We start from the raw sequence: 20,932 nt of genomic DNA, 5'->3' as shown, positions 1-20,932 counted from the left end.
TTAATAACTAATGGTAAAGATGATCCCAGGGGCATATTCTTAAGACTGTGTACATATTATGTCATTACTTTTTAAAAATTCCATAACCAGTTTGACAAAGCATTGGACACCTCAGTGACGTTCGAATAAGCTGAAGTAACGACTCGTGAAAAATCTTGTATAATAATTGATTCTTTGTACAATTTTTCCAGTTGAAGAATCAGATGTACTTTAAATTCAATTCACAAGGATGTGATTATGTAGATAGTTAAAGCTAAAAGCCAGGTGACATTAGCGTGGATGCGATAGATAATCAGATTTACTGTACGGAGTTTTGGTACCAATCGCGCGCCGTCACTTTCCCACACGCTCAGGTGTTTTCCGACAGTTTGTTTACCTGGCCATATGGACGCACAAATCTACTACAATATTTTACATGCTGTCTCGAACAACAAAATCAGGTAAATGGGTTCATCAATCACGATTTCGATCGTAGTTTTTAAACATAAAAAAATAATTATTAGCTGCCAGTTAAAGAATTAAGTGTTCTTGCTTCAAGAACAATAAAAATCGATGCCTTTCGTCCTTTCTTAGGTAATCATCTAATCAGCGCTTGCCCCGTAGCAGAGGACATCAATTGAGCTGCCATTACATCAGAACGGTGAAGTGGTTATAGTGGTTCTATCTTGGGCAAGTATTACTCAGAATTTGTTATAAATTAACAAAATGAGATGATAATCAGGTACATTGACATCATCGCGTCTATTTCTTTCCGGCATTTCCAGCGTTTGAAACATGCCAAATGGCTGATTACAGGTTTGACACGCAAGTTCCCTCACCCAGTGAATACGGGGACGTGGAGGATTACTGTGTGAGTGGGGACAATATGGCGGACACCCCGGGGGTCAGGGAGGAGGGGGGTTACCCGGGGGAGGAGGAAGAAGAGATGGATGTGTTTGCCCAGCTGGAACAGAAAGAGAAGGATCTAAGGCTGGCTGCGGAGTTAGGGAAAGCCTTGTTGGAGAAAAATGAGGAACTTGAGATTAAAAATGGACAAATTATTGAGGAGTTTGCTCAGAAAATGGAGGTAAGGCCATTGAGTTTAGTGTTATTGATTAAGGGTTTATTGTTGTGTCATCTTGCATTTCCCCTGTTTATGTATTGTATATTTATTGATTTCTCTTTTATTATTCTAAACACCAGATTTAATCAAATGCGAATTTGCTTTTTTATCTCTCACTACAAAAGAAAAATCCCAGAATAAATGAAAACGAAAGGTTAATTATTTTTGATGATTTTTGATCTATTGTCATTTATGGTCTAATTAAAGACAAAGAGACACTATAGATGTTAGAAACTCTTTGGTCTGGCATTATTGTCTGGCTTTTGTAATGCTCTCATTATCACTTTGATATCATATCCCATATCACAATAGTCTGCCTCCTGCTTGGTTTCCCCTACACTAGCTGTTTGATGTCGACCTAAGCCTATATTTGCTTTCTATGCCTTATTTTTAAGGATGAACTTTGTTTATTTACAATATGCGGTACATCATCTGAAAAGTCACAATTATGTTATATTGAACTTCCTTGTACATGTTTATACATTAATGTACATGCATGTATATAGATGCATATTGAGGAAATTGTTTGAAGCCTCAAATTTAGTTCCCCTATTGAACTGGGACACGTACCCTCTGTTTTAGTAAAAAAAAAATTGAAGCCATTGATTCAAAGTAAAAAACTATCACGTAATTGTTATACAATTTGGATAAAAAGCTAACTAGCTAGCCCCCCCCCCCCTCCCCCTAGTCTTTGAACAAAATATTATACAGTATTTAGATATACACCTATATATTAATTAATCTCATGGGCATAGGCAAGATAATTTTTCAGCAGTAAATGTATTGATCTCAGTATTGCTTGTTAGAGGAGATGGCATATGTAGACTTAGGGGATTTTCTGTTATGCATTATTACTCAATATATTTGACCTTAATCCGACTTTAATATCTTCACAAGTTTTGTTTTCTGAATTTGAGATTCTTATTCCATAATGATACCCTGAAAAAAGAAATGTAAGTAATATATGATCAAAAAATGTTTTTTTGTTAGGAATTAGAACAAGAGAAGTATGAGCTGTTTCTACGTTTGGAGAAGAAGGAGTCAGAATACGAGAACACGATTAAGGAGCTCCAGTATGACATTAGTCAGCTGAGAGAAGAGCTCCAATCTCATCAGCAGCAGGGGTCAACTAGGGTCAAGGAGAGCTCCATGGCGATAAGGGAGCTAACTCTTCAAAATGAGCGACTGACCGAGGATATGAGGGTAGCCACATTGAGGGAGGAGGAACTAGAGGCAGAGAACCAGACCCTGAGGGAGAAAATCTCAGCAAGGAGTTCATCCATGCATGCTCATGTTGGACAGCTTGAACATCTGCAACAAGAGGTAGGACAGTTATATATATGTAACCTTTGATGATGAAATGCCCTAATTATTGCCCCTGCTTATTGGTTGATGGAGATAGACAGAAATGTCATTGTTTGCATGCATAGTCCCTCTATAATTTTTTTTTTATATATGTATCTACATGAAGCCTAACTTTTAATGCAGTTTTAAATTTATTACATGTATAGCTACATGTATATTTACTGATGTAATCAGTATTGAAATACTAACGTGAAAATTTCCTCTCTTTTATCATAACAGATTGTTAACAACAGGCCATTTGGAAAAACATAAATTTTACAAACAATATTGTAAAAAAGCACTTTCCTCATAAGGAAACCACAAATATATTGCATTGCGATATGCAGTATACATGTACTTCTTTCTTTGGGTGGCCTTGGTTAGTTGATTCTCCTTGATTTTCAGTGGTCATTGGGTTCATGTACCACTTGAATATACAATATACATGAAAGGTTGAAACTTTACATCATATTCTTTATCCTGATTTAACCTCACTTGCGTTCAAATGAATTATTTCTGGCTGTGAAAATTATCTCCCTTTTCAGAGAGGTCTTGATACCTTGATTAGTACATGTACCAATAAATAGTTACCATATATAAGGGTAATGATGACTGATAGACATAATAAAGATAGTCGTAAACCTATAGATGGTACAGAGATATTTTCGAATTTTCAAACATTATAAAAATGATAAAGGTTTTCATTATCAATGCTTTAAGATCTGTGAGATGAAGGAGCCATGCCATGCAGTCATATGGAAGAATGATAATTTGATCCTGCGCAACATATTAATTTAAACCTAGCTCTTTATATAAAACTTCTGTTTTGTTCCAGTCAATTAATTATTCATATTTAATGATGATGAAAAGAAATTGATTCTGACAGCTATAAAGTTAGAATTTTGTTTTGTTCAAATTGAGACTGCATGCATGTGGTTATCCTTAGGATTGAAAGCATATGTTACAGCGAATTACAGAATACCGGTAGAGTTTTCAATAGATTGTTGGATTGCTCAATAGGGTATTCAATTTGGTCAGCAAGGTATCTCATCAGGTTTAAATCTAGGTCCTGTGGTTACTCAAGTGTAGATTGTTATTTTGCTCTCAACCCATTCATTTTACACAAAGAAAACCTCTAGAACACTCTCTCCTATTGTTAGCTATTCTATTCATAGACTTTTAAAAAGAATGTTCACCTGGACAGCACTGGGGCCCGTTTCACAAAAAGGCGTAAGATACGACGAAACTTAAGTTAGGCCTTAGGGCGTACGCCAAAATTTAGTCCGGCGTAAATTGCGTTTCACTAAGAGGCGTACGCCTGGCCGTAAATACTAGTATCGGACTAAGTTAAGGCCAGACTTACGTCCTTGACAACGAGCTTATGCACATGCAAGTACAGATAATAAACAGTAGAAACAAAGATAGATAGATAGATAGATAGATAGATAGATAGATAGATAGATAGATAGATAGATAGATAGATAGATAGATAGATAGATAGATAGATAGATAGATAGATAGATAGATAGATAGATATTGTTTATATAGATAGAACGATAGAAACTTGTCAATTGTATTTGCGTGAGAGAAAAATTGAGAGAGAGAAAGAGAGAGAGAGAGAACCGCGAAGTACTATACATGTATTAAGGCATATTGGTTACATATAATTCAGTAGATTGTTGTTAAAAATTAATCCTGTTAAGTGACAAAATCACACAGCAAAACTTGCTGAAATGTTTTATTTGAAGGATATATTTGATGAAGCATATAGGATATGTTCAATTGAAATTATTAACTCAACAGAACACTTTGTTATCGATATCTACGGTGACTTCACCATGCTTCAAACACCCTTTGAATTTTTCTTTTGATCATGCGTCAAATATGGCCCGAGTATAATTTTTTCTTTAATAAATTTTCTGGTTTTCTCTTGCTTAACCATTGAAAGAAAATCAGCGAATTTGTTTAAATATAGAAAATATAGCAAATAAATGCATGCAGTAATGAGCTATTTAACCTTGGATCGGACAATATTAAGCAAGCATCGGACAACCATACAGTAGATATTAAAAATAACAAAATTTTCTTATTTCATGGAGAAAAAGTTCGGATAAATATATATATATATATGACTTTCATATTCAGATTTTTTCAGTGTAAAATGTGAAGCAAAAATGACCTAGGATATAATTGATGAATTCCAAGGCAAATTTTTTTTTTACACAATTTGTTTCAGAAGTTAGGTTTTTTTTCGATTTACATAAGTGCATGCACGTTTATTTAATTTGTAAATCTTTATCCAAAGTTATCTCCAAGGTAAAGATGTATGTGTCCGATATATGGTGAACTCAACATAAACAACCCAAGTACACTTTCATCTGTATTTAGTATAATGAGTGAGGCTTCATATAAATTTTAAGTTAATATAGAGTAGGTGTATGTAACCTACGAAATAAAATCTTTTTAATCTAGAGTCAGTGTTTTGTATCGGTTGTATGATAAATACAATATCTAATATTGAAAAAAAATTAAGGACTTTTGACGACTCTAAAACACAGTTGGAGCTTTCATCATATTTATGTATTTACATTTTAACAATACTGAAAATACTTTTTTGATTAACCTTAATTTAACTACCTAAGCATGACATCTTTTACTCATCAAAAATAGAATAAAAAAGAGGAAAAAACACTACATGTGCATCGTGTGTGTATATTTTCTGCATTATTAATTGCCAAATCTACTAAAATATATGAAACGTAAATCAAATTTTTGAATAAAAAGATCGAATGAAAACTATATATCGATTGTCTAAATATGTCGTTTTAACATGTAAACGGCAAGTGCAAATATAAAGAATGTGCATAAATCATGGTAAGAAAATTTCTATTCAAGAATTGGTACCACCTATCAAAACTCTCTATTTTTTTAAATTCATATGAAAGTAATAAAATTTACATGACAAATTGTACAATTTAACATTACGGTCAGCACTGATTTTCTCAGCAACAGAATTAGCAATCATTTCATGTTTACGCCAAAAGTTACGACTACCCTTGGCTAGGCGTAGTTTTTGGCTTAACTTAAGGCGGGCGCAAAGTTACGCCTTTTAGTGAAACGGACCTTAGTCCAAATATTTGACTTAAGTCCGGACTTACGCCAGGCGTAAGGTTACGCCGGGCGTACGCCTTTTAGTGAAACGGGCCCCTGGACTCTATAGAGCATCAATTCTGCTTGGAGTAATTTGAATTTTGTTTTTCAAAAAATGTAATTCAAAAGGCAGTTCTGAAGAAACAAACAAAAGAGAAAAGCATAACTTTAAAAAGGAGATATTTTTCCCTGCAAAAAATCATTAAACATTTTGGTTCCCTGATTCCTGGTGCATCTTATGCATCTTACAGCACTAATAGTTATTTTTTGTGCTGACTGCTTAAGTAGTTCAGACTTTAATAGCAGTAATGTAGGATAACAGAGAGAAACAAAAAGGCCCAAAACGTGCAAATGTTAACCAGATTAACTCACTGTATTGCTGTCATACCCGAGTAATCACATGACCTAGATTTGAACCTAATGTGATACCTTGCTGACCAAATTGAATACCCTATTGATCAATCTAGCAAGCTATTGAAAACTCTACCGGTATTCTGTAATTCGCTGTAAATGGGGTACTATAACTCCACTACTTGGCTTTTTATTTTGGAGAGGGTTAATGTCTACAGGCTATGTCGCTTACCTTTAAGTTTAAAAAGTAATTAATGGGGTACTTCTATATAAGGGCAAATACAAGTTTACAGATCGCGATATATATGTACATGTATTTATTAAAGTAATAATTTTCTGAACAAGAGTTGGCATTCAATTGATATACCCCACATTATATGCATGAATCAGTGTTCGAGCACACACACTAGAATAAGATCAAGGAGCGATAGCTGTGAGAGTTTGAATGCAAATAAATGTTAACACTTCAGCCTGAAATTGCAAAAGGTAAATGTCATGTAATAAAAAGTGATTATCTCCAGTCAATATCCTTCGCAATCCAGACATTTTTTATCCATGTCTTCATTGAGTCAAGGCACTCCTGAGAATGGAAATGGTAACAACAAAATTACACCAGACTAATTGCTTTCCAATTCCGTTATGGAAATGAGAGATCAGGATATTGCATGGCTCTAAGCCTAAAAAGTCTGTGGCAAAAACGTTTGCATTTGATCAAACACGGGAAAGGAAGGACATTTGCAGAATTCTATGGAAAAATGACTGACTGTAAAATATTGTTTTTCAGATTAATGAGCTGCGATCCAAGCGACAGGAACTGGAGAAGAGACACAGCATTGTTCTGGAGGAGAAGCATGCACTGACCTGTAGCCTGGAGGAATCGCAGGAACGAATTCTCATGTTGGAAAAATCAAAAAGGGATGTTGAACAAACTGTAAGCTGGATTTTAAAATACATGTACAAACAAAAAAATTATCAGTTTGAATACAAAACATATTTAAATTCAAACTCATTATAAGCAGCCCCTATTTTTATACCCCTGCTCCGAAGGAGAAGGGGAAAATTATACTGTTTTACCCTTGTGTGTGTGCCTGTCTGTCAGTCTGTTCATCGGTAACAAAAATTTCTGTCGCATTTTTCTCAGCAACTATTTATCGCATTTGCTTGAAATTTTAACACACTACTGTGGAATCATTAGATTTTTGTGGTGGCTCAATTTTCGTGAAATTCGTGGGTATACCTCTCATCCACAAATTAACTTCCTCCATGAATTAATAAATCAAGGCAATAAAGTCGTATTTCCTTTCGTAGGTATACGAGAATACACGAAATTATGTCCCCACAAACCAGTAAAATTTAAGCAATCCAGGAAAATTGGCCCACACAAATTTTTTATGATTCCACAGTATTTGTTTAGGCATGCCATATTGTGGGATATATTTTTGTGCTTATTGGACATAAACTTCCTGTTAAATGACCACTTTGTTTATTTTTAGCATAAATTTTCAAACAAATTTTCATCAAAGATTTCTCGGCAACTATTTATCGCAGATGCTTGAAATTTTAAAACGCTATTTGTTTAGGCATGCCATATCATTGAATATATTTTTGTACCAATCGGACGTCAACTTCCTGTGAAATGACTACTTTGCTTATTTTTAGCCTAAATTTTCAAAAAAATCTTCGTCAAAAATTTCTCATCAACTATTTATCACAGATGCTTGAAATTTTAACACACTATTTGTTTAGGCATGCCATATCATTGAATATATATTTGTACCAATCGGATATCAACTTCCTGTTAAATGACAACTCTGTGTTTTTTTAGCCTAAATTTTCAAACAAATTTTCGTCAAAAATCTTTTATCAGCTATTTATTGCAGATGCTTAAAATTTTAACACACTATTGTTTAGGCATGCCATATTGTGATATATATTTTTGTACCAATTGGATGCCAACTTTCTGTTAAATGTTGACTTTGCTTATTTTGCGTATTCACATCAGAGCGAGAGTATCACTAGTTTGCTAGCTAGTGACCTTTGGCTCACAGATATCTTGTTTGTCGAAAGTTTTAAATAAAAAAAATATATCTTGCTCTTTATGGTTAAATAAAAAGAAACTGTTAGAAATGTGTATTTCAGATGTTTTAAGGTATCTGATTGGGTTACTTAAGGAAGGGAAAGGTCTAAATATAATGATAAAGTTTGTTTTCCAGTTGTCATTAATAGACTATTTTGTGGTTGTTGCTGAAAATAAGTTCCGATGGTAGGCAATCTTTTCCAACCAACAACTTCAGATTGCAAATTCTTGATTGTACCTACAAGTTCTTGATCACTGCAAAACACTAATACAATATCAATAATCCAGCGTTGTATATTCACTGTGTCTGGGCGTCTAAATCCTAATTGTGCTCATTAGTATAGCCTTTAGGAATTCAGGCTAGTGAAAAAATCGCTTTTTTAGAAAAGCCTGAGAAAATTGCACAAATTGGGAGCTGACGGCAGCAAATAAAAAATATTTAGCAGACCAAAAACTGGATAATGACTGGTGTCATTAGTTTGGAAATTATACTACATCTGTCAAAAAAAAAACAATTAAAAAGGATTTCTTTTGTGTCAGAAAAAAAAATGATAAAGGAAAGAGTTTTTAGAGGTTCTTGACTTGCACTAAATTCTGTTATCAGTATATATCCTTTTTCAAGTACGGTACAATTAATATGATCTCTTTGGAGAATTTAAAGAAAAATACAATATTATAAATGATTTGTCAACTTAATTTTCAGATGTAAATAGATGATGCACAATTTATGAGTGGAGTCCTTTTGTCTCCTTGATTAATGATATCAAACTGAAAATTGATTTTGTCTAAATAATTACAGACTTGCATTAAGTAAATGTCAGGATTAATATTGAATATTGATTGCAAGTTGTACGTGTTCATTCTCAGCCAGCAAAGCTTTTTTTTTTTTATCAAATTGACCCATTGTGATGACAGCTGTGTTCTCAAGAGGGAGGTTATTTAATGAAATGCGTAACGTTTTCATGTATTGAATACCTAAAGTACATCCAATGGGAGTTACAGTAATTTTGTTAATGTAATTCTATGAATAAACATGCAATCATGGGGATTTAAAGACATATATACCAGTATACTATTGTGTATTCTATGGCATAGAAACCCCAGATAAATATATGTACTGTTATTAATATGATAATTGAATGTATATCTGATGGATTATCAGAGTTTTAATAAATGTAATTCTTAATGAACCTGTTTGATTTCCGTTCAAAATGTTTTGAACCTTTTTGAATTTTGTTAACATGCAATGAACTGGGTTGGTTTCTATTCATTGAAAAATCTCCCTGTTTGATTTTTGTTCAATGCTAAATGAACTTTTTGTTTGTTTACTGTTCAATTTTTGTTCAGTGTATAATGAACCTGTCTGTATTGTAGATCCAGACTGTTCAATATGAAATGAACCTTTTCGATTTTAGTTCAATGCCAGAAAAGCCTGTTTGATTTCTTTTCAGTAGTTTAAAATGAACCTGTCTGCTTAATTCAATAATTAATTAACTTGTCTGATTTGTTCAATAATCCCCAGATTGGGCGATGAACCCTTCTGATTTGTTTAATAACTAATGATATAACCCTGTCTGATTTGTTCATTACTCCATTAACCCTGTGTGATTTATTCAATAACTAAGGAACTTGTCGGATTTCTAGGTTCAGAACCAGGAGCGGGATCTCCTGGAGCTCCAGGAAAACAATGTCCAGCTCCAGGCTCAGCTTCATCACATGTCCACAAACCTAGTCACCTCTAGTCACCCCAGTAAAACTCAGTCCCTCTCACTGTTCAGCGAGATATCTCAGATGTCTCCAGATCATATCTCACCTGTCACATCACCTGACTCATCCAAAACAGTGAGTATATTGACTGTAACACACATTTTTTATATAGTACAAAGAAAAGCATATAGAAATTTAGAGTAATCATTGAAGTACCATCTAATTCTATGTTTTTCTCTCCAGTTTCCTCATGATTCTGATACAAGCGGAGGATCATTCCTTGCCGACCTCATGGAAGAAGACGAGTATGAATGCGATGATGACGACATTTACCTTACATCCCCCATTTCACAGCTGCCACTTCATTCCACCCTCTCCGATTCTCAGTTTTTGGAAAACTTCCAGTATTCATCTCAACTTTATCATGAAGACAAAGAAGTAATGTCTTATAGCTCTAATGTGGCTAATTTACATGCTGATCTTTATATACATTGAGATTGTTTTGTAAAAAGGGATTTTTTGATACAATTTTATTCTCTCTTTTTTTGTTTCTTATCAAGTTTCATCAAGAACTAGTCAATGTATATACCCAGTTAAAAGACATGTGTGCAAGCCTTAGGCATAGAGGAGTGAATATGCAGGATTGTTCCGATTTCACGATGTGTGAAGATATTCGTCCTGGTGTACTGTCCAATTTATTGGAAGAGTTCAAAGAGCTAATGCAGGATGTTCTCACCTTTAAACCAACAGTAAGATATTTTAAATTTTAATAATTATCTTTAAGATGTATAGAGAGTATAATAGGTATACTTTTATGCTGTATTTAGCCTTGTACAACTAATGAATAAAAATATTTTTGGTTCATCAGGTGATGGAAGAATCTCAAGTGTGTTTGGATGGTGAAGATCTTGTATCCGTCTCAGAGCTCAGTAAACACATCAGTGATCTAAAGGATGATCTCAGAGGTGCTCAAGGTGATCTTGATCGGCTCAAACAAGAGATGACCATCAGGGACTCGCAACTTGAACAGAAAACACAGGAGCTTAAGAATCTCACAGGAAAGGTAAAGGTAATTTACTGTTTTTAATATGGCCAGGCCACATTGAAGTTTAGTTACGGTAATTTATTACTCCAGGTAAGTCAATATCAACAACCAAGGTAAAAAAAATGGGAAAATTTGGGGATGGAGATACCAGTCCTTTTTTTTTTTAAATTTATTATTCAAAAAATATAATTCAGTATAGAACTGAATCAATGTGGCCTTGCAATAACACAATTATGAATTGAAGAAATTCATAAAAGTACAAAGTTTGGGTGGTTCAAGTCCTGCTTGCTTTTGTAGGTGTCTATTTTAGAGGTAAGTTTTGAAATGGTGTGCCTAGTTGTTGTTCTCTATTGATTGTTGTCATAAACTATACATGCAGATAAGGATGCTCTGAAAAAAGTGGAAATTTATGCAATATATTTGTTAATAGAAGCATCTCTTGTGTGTTGTTTGTTTTTTTTAATTGAGTTTCCTTCCCCCTAGACTTCTTCCTATATATTCAGTCAATAAAAATCATTGGTTTCATATATTTGAAAGATTTTTAAAAAGCATTCATTCAGAATTAATGTTACTATATTGGGAGTTCTTAAATTTAAATATTTTCTGTTTGATAATTTCAGCTATCTTTACAACATGATGCACTCTCAGCTGTTCAACAGGAGAGAGATCGTTATCACTCTGCACTGCTTAGGGAGGGTTGCATTACTGAACATGAAATCGTACAACAGGCTCGGCAGGAAAGGGACTTTGCAATAGAAAAGTGAGATACATTTACTACAAATTTAGAAGTATGCATGAGTACATGCACTAGCTAGCTTGGAAGAACACTGTTAAATTAGGCTTATCCCTCAAAACAATTAAGAAATAAATCTTGAAAAAATAAATGATGCATCTTAAACCGTTCATTAATGACCTTGACATTGAGAAGTCCCTTACTTTTGATCTCATCAGAAACCCATGGCCAGTCTCAGATGCACATGCTGATCATTGGCGGAAAACATTCAGTGACTTAGTCATGGTCTGATGGCATAGGGCAGACTGGCTGTGAGTTTCTGGTGATGAATGACAAAGAACAATACAAGCTCATTTGAAAATTTATCATATATTTAATAAATAACCTTATTTAATTCTTATTTCAGGAAAAACAAAATGGAAATTCAATTGGCAGAGTCCAAGTTTGAATTATCATCATTAAGTGATCAATTAATGGAAGCTATTCAGCAAAAGATGGCATTAAGTCAGGAACTTGAACAATGGCAGGTGAGTCAATTAGATAAATATATTACCTATGGGTGCTTTCCATTAACGTTGTCTCGCAAACAACGTCACTGAGAAACCTTAAAGTTACTGGAATGGTTGGCAATGTCACATCGCTCCAACCTGGCATTGTAGAATTTGGTACAATGCCAGGATTTCTTTAACTACAATTTGTCCTACTACATGTACAAGGAAATAAATTAAAACAAATAGCCAAACTCTGTGGACAAAATTTCAAGATAAATATCAGTTTAAAGCTACAATCGTCCTTGCTGGAACGATGTGACGTTGCCAACCATTCCAGTAACTTCAAGGTTTCTCAGTGACGTTGCTTGCGAGACAGCATTAATGATGACCAAGACGCCATATTGTTTCCTAATCAGCAATGGTAAAATACATTGCCACAATCGCTCGCCAGCAACCCGCATTTCAGCGATCAATGACAAAGGTAAGACCGGCAAATCCAGCAATGCCGGTTTAATGGAAAGCACCCTATATCTCCAACTAGTCATCTTTGGTAGATGACTCCACTTTTTTTCTAATGCTTGTGGACACGTATCGGTTATGGTGTGTATCATACATTAGACCCTTGACATTACTATTTAATGTAAGTATACCATTGTATGTAAATGGTTTTGGTGAATAAATGAATTTGAGCAGAGTGGATCATTAGTTGGGCTAGCAATGATGCTTACCAGTACACGTACCAATTTTGATCAAACCTCAGGGATATTAATAATACTTACATTGTCTGTATATATCTTGTTAGGAATTCCATCAATATTATTGAAAACATTAAATTTCATAGCAATATCAATATTAAGGCAGTTGTAAACATTATGAATTTGTATTATTTCTGTCTTTTGTATATGTAAATAATATCAATCTTGTTACTTGTTTTTCAGAGTGACATGGAACGGTTGTTTGATGTTCATATAGAGAAAACCTTTCAAAATGACAGTAATAGACAAGAAGTTTGCCAAGAGTTGAAAAAGAGCATGCAGGGCATGAGAAAGTCCAAATCTGCAATAAACTTCACCACCTATCACTAGCAGGGACAGATTAAATATTCTCCACCATTGAATTCCAGTCTGTCATTGCAAAAACCACTCGTCTTTCATCCAGATTATTAATGTGTCCGTCTTGGTGTTTGTAAGGCCACACCAATATAATTTCTTGTTCATCAGATATTCAGTGAAAAAAGGTACAAGTTGGCGAACAATTAAATAATAAATTTATATTAAACTATCTACAAAATATAAATTTTTTGGCCGTACATAATTAATTTTGTAAGGATGGAAATAGAACAGAAAACAACGCAGAATTTCCTAGATGCAGGAAATCAATGATACAATGTAATATAAATACGAGCGTGCAGGATTTGATGAAAGAAATTATATTGGTGTGGCCTAACATCTTTTGGTATTGTGAGTTTAAGAATGGGTACCAGATAACTCCACAGTGCTAGTTAATGCCCAATATCAAAATGCTTGTACACCTCCACTGTGTCTGTGTTGGCTTAAATTGTAGCTTTGCCAAATCTTTTAAACCAATGTGATGAAAACTTATGAAATGTTTTTGGTCACATTCATTGTGCTTGCCATGTTTTGTTGTTGCAATATTAAAAGTTGAAACAAATTCTATGTGTTTTAATTTAATTAAATCTTCAGAATTTCTTTTAAAATTTTTTGCTACTCTGCATATGAACGCATGAAATTTGACAGTCAGAAACAAGGTGCATAAATCTGATACCTTAAAGCTGAACACCGCTCGTAAATGGGCATCGTCACACAGATACCTGGTATATAAACCCTTCGATTCCGTTACACCCGATTGCACACCTGAAACTTGTGGCCGACGCGTAGTATTCCTTTCGTGCTCTTTTGATTTTATGCATTTATTTCTTATTCTATGTGCATATTCTGCTTGTAATTAATGCATTGACCAACTTATTTGATGTTAGTATTCTCCTGGCTTGAAAAAAGTTCAGAAAATTTGATATTTCATCGCGACCGAGTAACACAGCGAGGCGAGATGTTCGTCCACACAGGTGAGACCTCTACAGCAAAGTACTTTGAATTGTTTAGAGGTCTGTACCTTATATAGGGGTTGTAGGGACAGCAGTGATGAAAGAGAAACATGGCAGACTGTGCCCATTTACAAGCGGTGTTCAGCTTTAAAACTTTACAAAGATTCATTTGAAAAGTTTCATTGGTCCTTTATAATTATAGAGGACATCTTTCTCTACATAGTGAGAAGAATTAATCGAAATAAATTAAAATTGGCAGGCAATTGGAGAACTTTTTATTGTACAAATGTATCAGCTGTCCATATTCAGTTAATACTGCAATCACAGAATGGACATTTTCCTGGGTTCAGTTGTTTTCTGCCTCACCTTTGCCTTATTATAACCATCAATTAGAAGAAAAAAATGAAATCAGAAGCAGGATGTTCAAAGTTTATTGAGAAAAGAAATAACTTAAAGTATGAGAAATTTACCAGGTATTGTTCATCAATCACTCACTACAGTAGATATTTCAGAAAAAAGATTTCTTAGGGCTAGTAACATACATGTATAATTATATATTCTGAACAAAAACTGTTTATTGTTTTCATTTAATGTATTACTATAATAAATTATTTTTTCTTAAAATTTGTACAAAATTATTGAAAAATAGAAATTATTTCTTTTATGAAAAAAAAAATATTTCAGATAAGATACTTTGACTGACTGTCAACCATTATATATTTTGGTGTAGCTTAACTGTGTTATGCCCTAATGAAAAGTGAAAGTTTTAAAGGTATGTAAGAAACAAAACTACATTTAATGAGCTCACTTCACTTTTTACAGTCCAAGTCTGTAAAGATTCTAATTATGAGCTTGAATAAATTACTTCATATAAAAAGCAGACAAGTCATTTGATAAAAATACCACGAAAACTTAATGGAAAAACCCCCAAACTGAGCTAGAAATATACATGAGTAACACTAAAAATAATCATGCAAGATGTCAAAGTTCCCTCTATTTTCCATCAAACATCATTTTGACAGGGGATATAAAATAAGTGTCCAATGTTTCCCACAGACTTTTTCCAAAACTAAGTCTTTCTGTTTTTGAACTCCTGAGACTGGAGTCTGCTTTTGACATCTCTTGGAGTTTAATGTCTTCAGCGATTTCTTCCCTCTCAATCAGATGTCTGTCTTTGACAGGAAAGTTTACACTCCTTTTATTACGCCCATTTGCTGCTTTTTCGGGTTCACTCCTGTTAAATCTACTTAAAGGAGTTAAAGAGTTATGTGCATTTTTCCATCCCTCTTTAGATTCTACACTTGATTCACCACCTGGGCTGAGAAAAGTGTGTTTGAAGTTTAACTGCTGTGTCAAATTAGACGACGGTTCATTAAGAGAATTTTCCAAACTAGGCAGGTTCATCAAAGGAGTATCAGCAACCTTGTATAAATTAAGACCCCTTTTTCGCCTGGATGATTGCTCAAGGACAGAAATATTATCCTTATCTGTGGCATGTTTCTTTTTCGACTTCTTAGATGAGGTGCCCAGAATATCTGCTACCTGCACATCATCTTCTTCCTCAATTATGTCTACTGTTGCATGGAAGGATTTACCACCCTGCATTGTCAGATCCACTTTCTTGGTGCAAGTCTTATCAAGAAGAATACTCTCATTTTCCTTCCTTCTTTTATTTGCAGACATTCTGGTAAGTACATTAAGAGGAATATCCCCTGAGGTGTTGAGTCGAGTATCCGGGGACTCGACCACTATCTTAGTTTTATCTGCCCAATCTCCACCAGACTGACATTTTTTTGCTGCCTTTCGCTTTTTCGGTTGATGATATTCCTCTTCAGACTGTTCTTCAGACTCATCTTCTTCATTTTCCGAGGATGAGGAGGTTTCATCTTGATCACAGCTCATCACAGGAACAACTTTCTCACATGAATTAGGTCTACGTTTCACCAGCAATTTTTTTCTACGAGATGGAAGGCTTTTGAGAGGTCTTTTTCTCTTTCTTATAGCTGAAGAACATTTTGTTTCATTTTGTGTTTCTGGATCATCTTTCCTTGCATTTAGCTCATCATGTGGTTGTCTACTCTCATTTCTTGAAGAAGATCTTGTCTTGCATTTTCTTGTTGTATTTGTAGATTCAGCGTTGTTTTTTTGTTCCAATGGACTTCTTTCAGGGTTACATTCCTGTTTGTTGAAGTAGCTCTTCTTGCAAGTAAAAGATACTTCAAATAAGAAAGGGCACACTTTTAGAGCTTTCCCATTCTTCTTGAAGTTTATTTTCTGTGAAATTTTCCAGGGCTTCCTTTTGAATGTTACAACATAGTTTTCACTGCATACTGTCTTGAGGATTTGATTTCGCTGTGAAAGGTACAACAATCCTCTAATGATATTCTGTACTTCGGATGTTGATGTTCCTTCTGAAAAAAAAAAAATTCTCAACTATAGCTGTTAAGTTGTTGATGTGGGTATACAACTTGCTGATTTCTTTAAGATCATATACAGGAACTAAGCTCATGTTGTTCCTAACATGTCTCTTGGCAACTGACAATTGAAAATCAGTGCAACAGGATAAAAAAGAACTGAACCTAAGTAAGGGCATTGAGAATATGACAATTTGTTGATGAGATCAGCAAATCATAACAAAACAAAGCAGGGAGATTAACATACAACAAATTTCCTCATACATGAAAATATAAATTAATTTGCACTGATGGTGAATTGATAAAAAATTGGGGTGATCTGACATTGAAATTTTCATTTTAGCTTATGAATGGGTGACCTGCACTTAACCTTAACCTAACTAGATTTCTTTTTTAACCAAAGCAAAATTAGTATGAGGAAATGATTGTAAAACATGGGTTGTTATTTGTGCCAGCCAAAAGTAACATTGCCAAATGGAATATTCTGGTCCATTGTGTCAATTTTTTAAAATCCAATAAGAAACAATTTACAAACCTTTATCACGATCACCATCTAGCAGTCGATCTAATGTTGTATTGCAACAGTCTGCATCATGGAAGTGATAGAATTTAATCTTGTACAAATGATTCACATGTAACATTAATTTCGTTCTACAGGCATCCATTGTCTCTGAAAAGATGAAACAACAGCTGATGACAATGATAAGGCAAAATCATTCAAGATCACTAAATGGATTGGTAAATCTGATATTTTTGGGACTTACTGGCCATATGGGTTTATCATAATTGCCCATTTTGGATATGATATTGAATTTATTATCAATTGATCAAATAAGTGCTTCCTCAGAGAAGTAATCAGACCTAATAAGATATAGCAAGGATGAAGACTATTCTCTTTTGAGAAGTGGACAGGCATAGCCTACTGCCTGTCTACTTCTAAAAAGAGAATAGGATGAGGACTATACGTTCATTTGTTTACTAAGAGTAATCGATGGATATAAATAACACAAAAGATGTTTGTGAAACATTTATGCCCCCCTCCCTTGGAAACATCCACAAAGAAAACTGCAAATAACTGGTATTTTTCTAAGTTCAAGGGCCATAACTCTGTCGAAAATTGCTCGATCATACCCAAAATCAAACTTGACCTAGATATTATTTAGATAAATCTGTGTATCAAATTTCATATCCATATGTGCACCCTCTGCGAAGAAAATGAGCAGAAACTGCAAATAACTGGAATTTTTCTATGTCCAAGAGGCATAACTTTGTCGAAAAATGCTCGATCATACCCAATATCGAACTTGACCTTGATATTATCATGATAAACCTGTATACCAAATTTCATTTCAATATGTTCATCCTCTGCGAAGAAAATGAGCAGAAACGGCAAAAAGTTAGAATTTTTCTAAGCCCAAAGGCCATAACTCTGTCGAAAATTGCTCGATTGTACCCAATATCGAACTTGACTTAGATATTATCATGATAAACCTGTATACTAAATTTCATTTCAATATGTTCATCTTCTGCGGAGAAAATGAGCGGAAACGGCAAAAAAATAGAATTTTTCTGAGTCCAAGGGCCATAACTCTGTCGAAAATTGCTCGATGGTTCCCAATATCAAACTTGACCTAGATATTATCATGATAAACCTGTATACTAAATTTCATTTCAATATGTTCATCCTCTGCGAAGAAAATGAGCAGAAACGGCAAAAAACTAGAATTTTTCTAAGCCCAAGGGCCATTACTCTGTCGAAAATTGCTCGATGGTACCCAATATCGAACTTGACTTAGATATTATCATGATAAACCTGTATACTAAATTTCATTTCAATATGTTCATCTTCTGCGGAGAAAATGAGCGGAAACAGCAAAAAAATAGAATTTTTCTATGTCCAAGGGCCATAACTCTGTCGAAAATTGCTCGATTGAACCCAATATCGAACTTGACCTAGATATTATTATGATAAACCTGTATACTAAATTTCATTTCAATATGTTCATCTTCTGCGAAGAAAATGACGGAAACAGCAAAAAAATAGAATTTTTCTAAGTCCAAGGGCCATTACTCTGTCGAAAATTGCTCGATGGTACCCAATATCGAACTTGACCTTGATATTATCATGATAAACCTATATACCAAATTTCATTTCAATATGTTCATCCTCTGCGAAGAAAATGAACGGAAACCGTTGGTGGCCGACCGACAGCAGCAAAGCAATATGCCCTCCCTTCTTCGAAGGGGGGCATAAAATTGTAGAACTAAACATCATTTTGTTGTAAATTTACATTAAATAATATGAAATGCAGTACATTTTAATTGTTAATATGCAAAATAATTTTTTCTAACAGAGACATATCAAACTTGTAAAGTTACGGTTTCAAAATGTCTCTTAACTAAAAATTCGTATTGTAATGAGGATTTTCAAAATATTGGGTAACTAGAATTACCGAAATACCCGTGATTTACCGAAATGCCCTTCAAAAACACCGAAATGCCTCATTTGAGCACAAATATTTAACATTATAGTTTGAATCTAAGTGTTTAAATGTATTTCCCCAATTTTCAGTTTGATAATGTATTTTGACATAAATAGCGATTTTTAACATTTGTAGACATTGGGTTAAGAACGATAACTCTTGCAGGAATTGCTTTTCACTCGAATAGAGGTGTGAAGTTTATTCCCAGAATAAAATAACTAAGAATTAAAAATATCAGTTTATCAGCTTTTATTTTTTATAAATATCATGTAATAATTTGACATGATAATACTATAAATATTCCTTTTTTACCAGAATTGCTCCTTTCTATTGTGAGTAGATGAGATGAAAACAGTTATGTCCAGTTTAAATGAATTATTCAAAATAAATTTAATTATGGTTATTTACAAGAAATAAATTAATATAAAGATTTAGTTACATTGGGTTTTTATCAACACGTTAAAAACTAAATTTAATAAAAGAGTTATCTTTCTTGGAAGAATTGCATTTTAATCAATAACCACGAAAATCGGCTGATTTATTAAAAAAATTAACTTTATATACAATAACTATCTATATATAATACTAGACATATACTCTTTTTGGCGTAATAATGGGCATTTTGGTGTTTTCACCGGGTATTTCGGTATTTACTGATTAATTGGTCTCAACAATAAGCATAAGATGATATAAAGTGACTGCCTGCATGAAAAAAAATCAATCTGTTACTCAATGTTTATTACTTTTGAAGTAACAAGGAATGTTTATAAAAATCAAGCTATAAGCACTATGCTACCTACATTTGTCTTGTTTTGACTGTTCAATGTTCTATTGTCGATTTTGTAGTACGCGCGTCCCGTCCATATTGAGACGGACTGGAAAATTTATTTTTAATATACCGGCAAAAAGTGATCATAGAATTGGTAGCTCGTACCATAAATGTTTCGTAATGGGTATTATTTCCAATTTATCAGCAAAATCGAAGTTATGATAATAAGGATAAAAAGGACTTATGCTTAATGGTATTACAAACTTTTTTTCATTCTTCAAGGGATATTAGAAAAGCGTTTCTTTTACTTTAATTCTCTATCAGATTCACTGACACTATAGGCCTACTGCATCTAAGTACTGTGATTCTAATATTTCTGTTTTAGAAAATTAAATGATAAATCTTTTATATTGCCTTATCTTAAATACAAGTTAAAATAATTCAGGACGCACTCTTTGATATTTAAATAGGTACAGAAAATTTTATTTTCATATTACTGGCTCAAATATGATCATGATATTGTACAGTTTCGTAGTGATGCATAAATTAATGCACCACAAGTAGTCCACTTTCCAAAGCTTAACGCCAATTATAGTACTGTAGTCAAAAATATTGCGTATTTTTTTTCCCTATACATCATTCTCTATTGAACTTTGCAACCCTCCAGTTAGGGTCCCATATTAGTGATCAAATGGATACGATCTTAAATAATGAAAAAAACCCAAGTTATCTATTTAAGAAAGATGATTTTTTTTTTTTTTACAAAATGTTTGTTTAAGGTAATTTTTTTCTAATATGTTATAAATACTAGTAGGCCTAGATCAGAAATATGTTGTAAAAGCCTGAGAATGATTAATGAGTTTATATATATAAATACTTTGCAGTGCAAGGTAAGGGGGTTGACCCACGAGCACCAGCATGTGTGTGATTTTAGAGGAAAAGAGGCACTGAAATGAAAAAAGGAGTTATTGCGGCTTGCAAAGAAAGAAGACACCTTGGGCAAAATTCAATCAGAAAACTTACTTGCTTTCAGCATTCGGGGCTGTGTTTCATATAAGACCTTTCAACTAACGAAGAGAATAATAAATAATATATTGTCATCAGCTAATGATCAAGCATAAAACTAGTATTACAGATTGATATTATCTAGACCCCCCACCCCCCCGTGAAAAATTCAATTTTCTTAACAGTTTGCATAGTAAAA

The 20,932-nt window shown here is 33.7% G+C and overlaps 2 protein-coding genes across 6 annotated transcripts; one reads left to right on the top strand and one right to left on the bottom strand.

Annotated features, from left to right (window-relative positions):
* The first annotated feature begins 97 nt into the window (after positions 1-97).
* LOC128186995 (bicaudal D-related protein homolog) lies at positions 98-13,672 on the top strand. Of its 5 annotated transcripts, XM_052856998.1 has the most exons (13): positions 98-440; positions 574-669; positions 796-1,066; positions 2,093-2,425; positions 6,732-6,878; positions 9,669-9,866; positions 9,975-10,169; positions 10,292-10,480; positions 10,600-10,800; positions 11,074-11,088; positions 11,397-11,536; positions 11,916-12,036; positions 12,939-13,672. In XM_052856998.1, the coding sequence occupies exons 3-13, from the start codon at positions 866-868 to the stop codon at positions 13,083-13,085; spliced, it is 1,887 nt and encodes a 628-aa protein (XP_052712958.1). In that variant the 5' UTR covers positions 98-440; positions 574-669; positions 796-865; the 3' UTR covers positions 13,086-13,672. The 5 variants fall into 5 exon arrangements, with proteins under 5 accessions (XP_052712958.1, XP_052712955.1, XP_052712954.1 ...); XM_052856995.1 differs by lacking the exons at positions 98-440; positions 574-669 and having other exon boundaries at positions 697-1,066; positions 10,600-10,794; XM_052856994.1 differs by lacking the exons at positions 98-440; positions 574-669 and having other exon boundaries at positions 697-1,066.
* Positions 13,673-14,477: 805 nt separating this feature from the next.
* Positions 14,478-19,863, bottom strand: LOC128190360 (uncharacterized). Its single transcript, XM_052862382.1, has 3 exons — positions 19,760-19,863; positions 17,012-17,146; positions 14,478-16,473 (listed from the first exon to the last, which is right to left on the bottom strand). Exons 2-3 carry the CDS (start codon positions 17,139-17,141, stop codon positions 15,056-15,058), a joined length of 1,548 nt encoding a protein of 515 aa, XP_052718342.1. The 5' UTR covers positions 17,142-17,146; positions 19,760-19,863; the 3' UTR covers positions 14,478-15,055.
* Positions 19,864-20,932: the final 1,069 nt, after the last annotated feature.

Source organism: Crassostrea angulata, chromosome 6 (assembly GCF_025612915.1).
Source record: "Crassostrea angulata isolate pt1a10 chromosome 6, ASM2561291v2, whole genome shotgun sequence".
Lineage (NCBI taxonomy): Eukaryota > Metazoa > Mollusca > Bivalvia > Ostreida > Ostreidae > Magallana > Magallana angulata.
Note: the sequence above shows the minus strand (reverse complement) of the source record. Positions and strands in the feature narration are given on the sequence as shown.

Excerpts from the sequence above, each read along its gene's own strand:
- LOC128190360 (XM_052862382.1), bottom strand. The coding sequence starts at position 17,141 with ATGGATGCCTGTAGAACGAAATTAATGTTACATGTGAATCATTTGTAC. Across the intron at positions 16,474-17,011 it reads AGATGGTGATCGTGATAAAG|AAGGAACATCAACATCCGAA; the intron begins GTTTGTAAATTG and ends TTTTTTTTTCAG.
- LOC128186995 (XM_052856994.1), top strand. The coding sequence starts at position 782 with ATGGCTGATTACAGGTTTGACACGCAAGTTCCCTCACCCAGTGAATAC. Across the intron at positions 2,426-6,731 it reads TTGAACATCTGCAACAAGAG|ATTAATGAGCTGCGATCCAA; the intron begins GTAGGACAGTTA and ends ATTGTTTTTCAG. Across the intron at positions 6,879-9,668 it reads AAAGGGATGTTGAACAAACT|GTTCAGAACCAGGAGCGGGA; the intron begins GTAAGCTGGATT and ends TCGGATTTCTAG.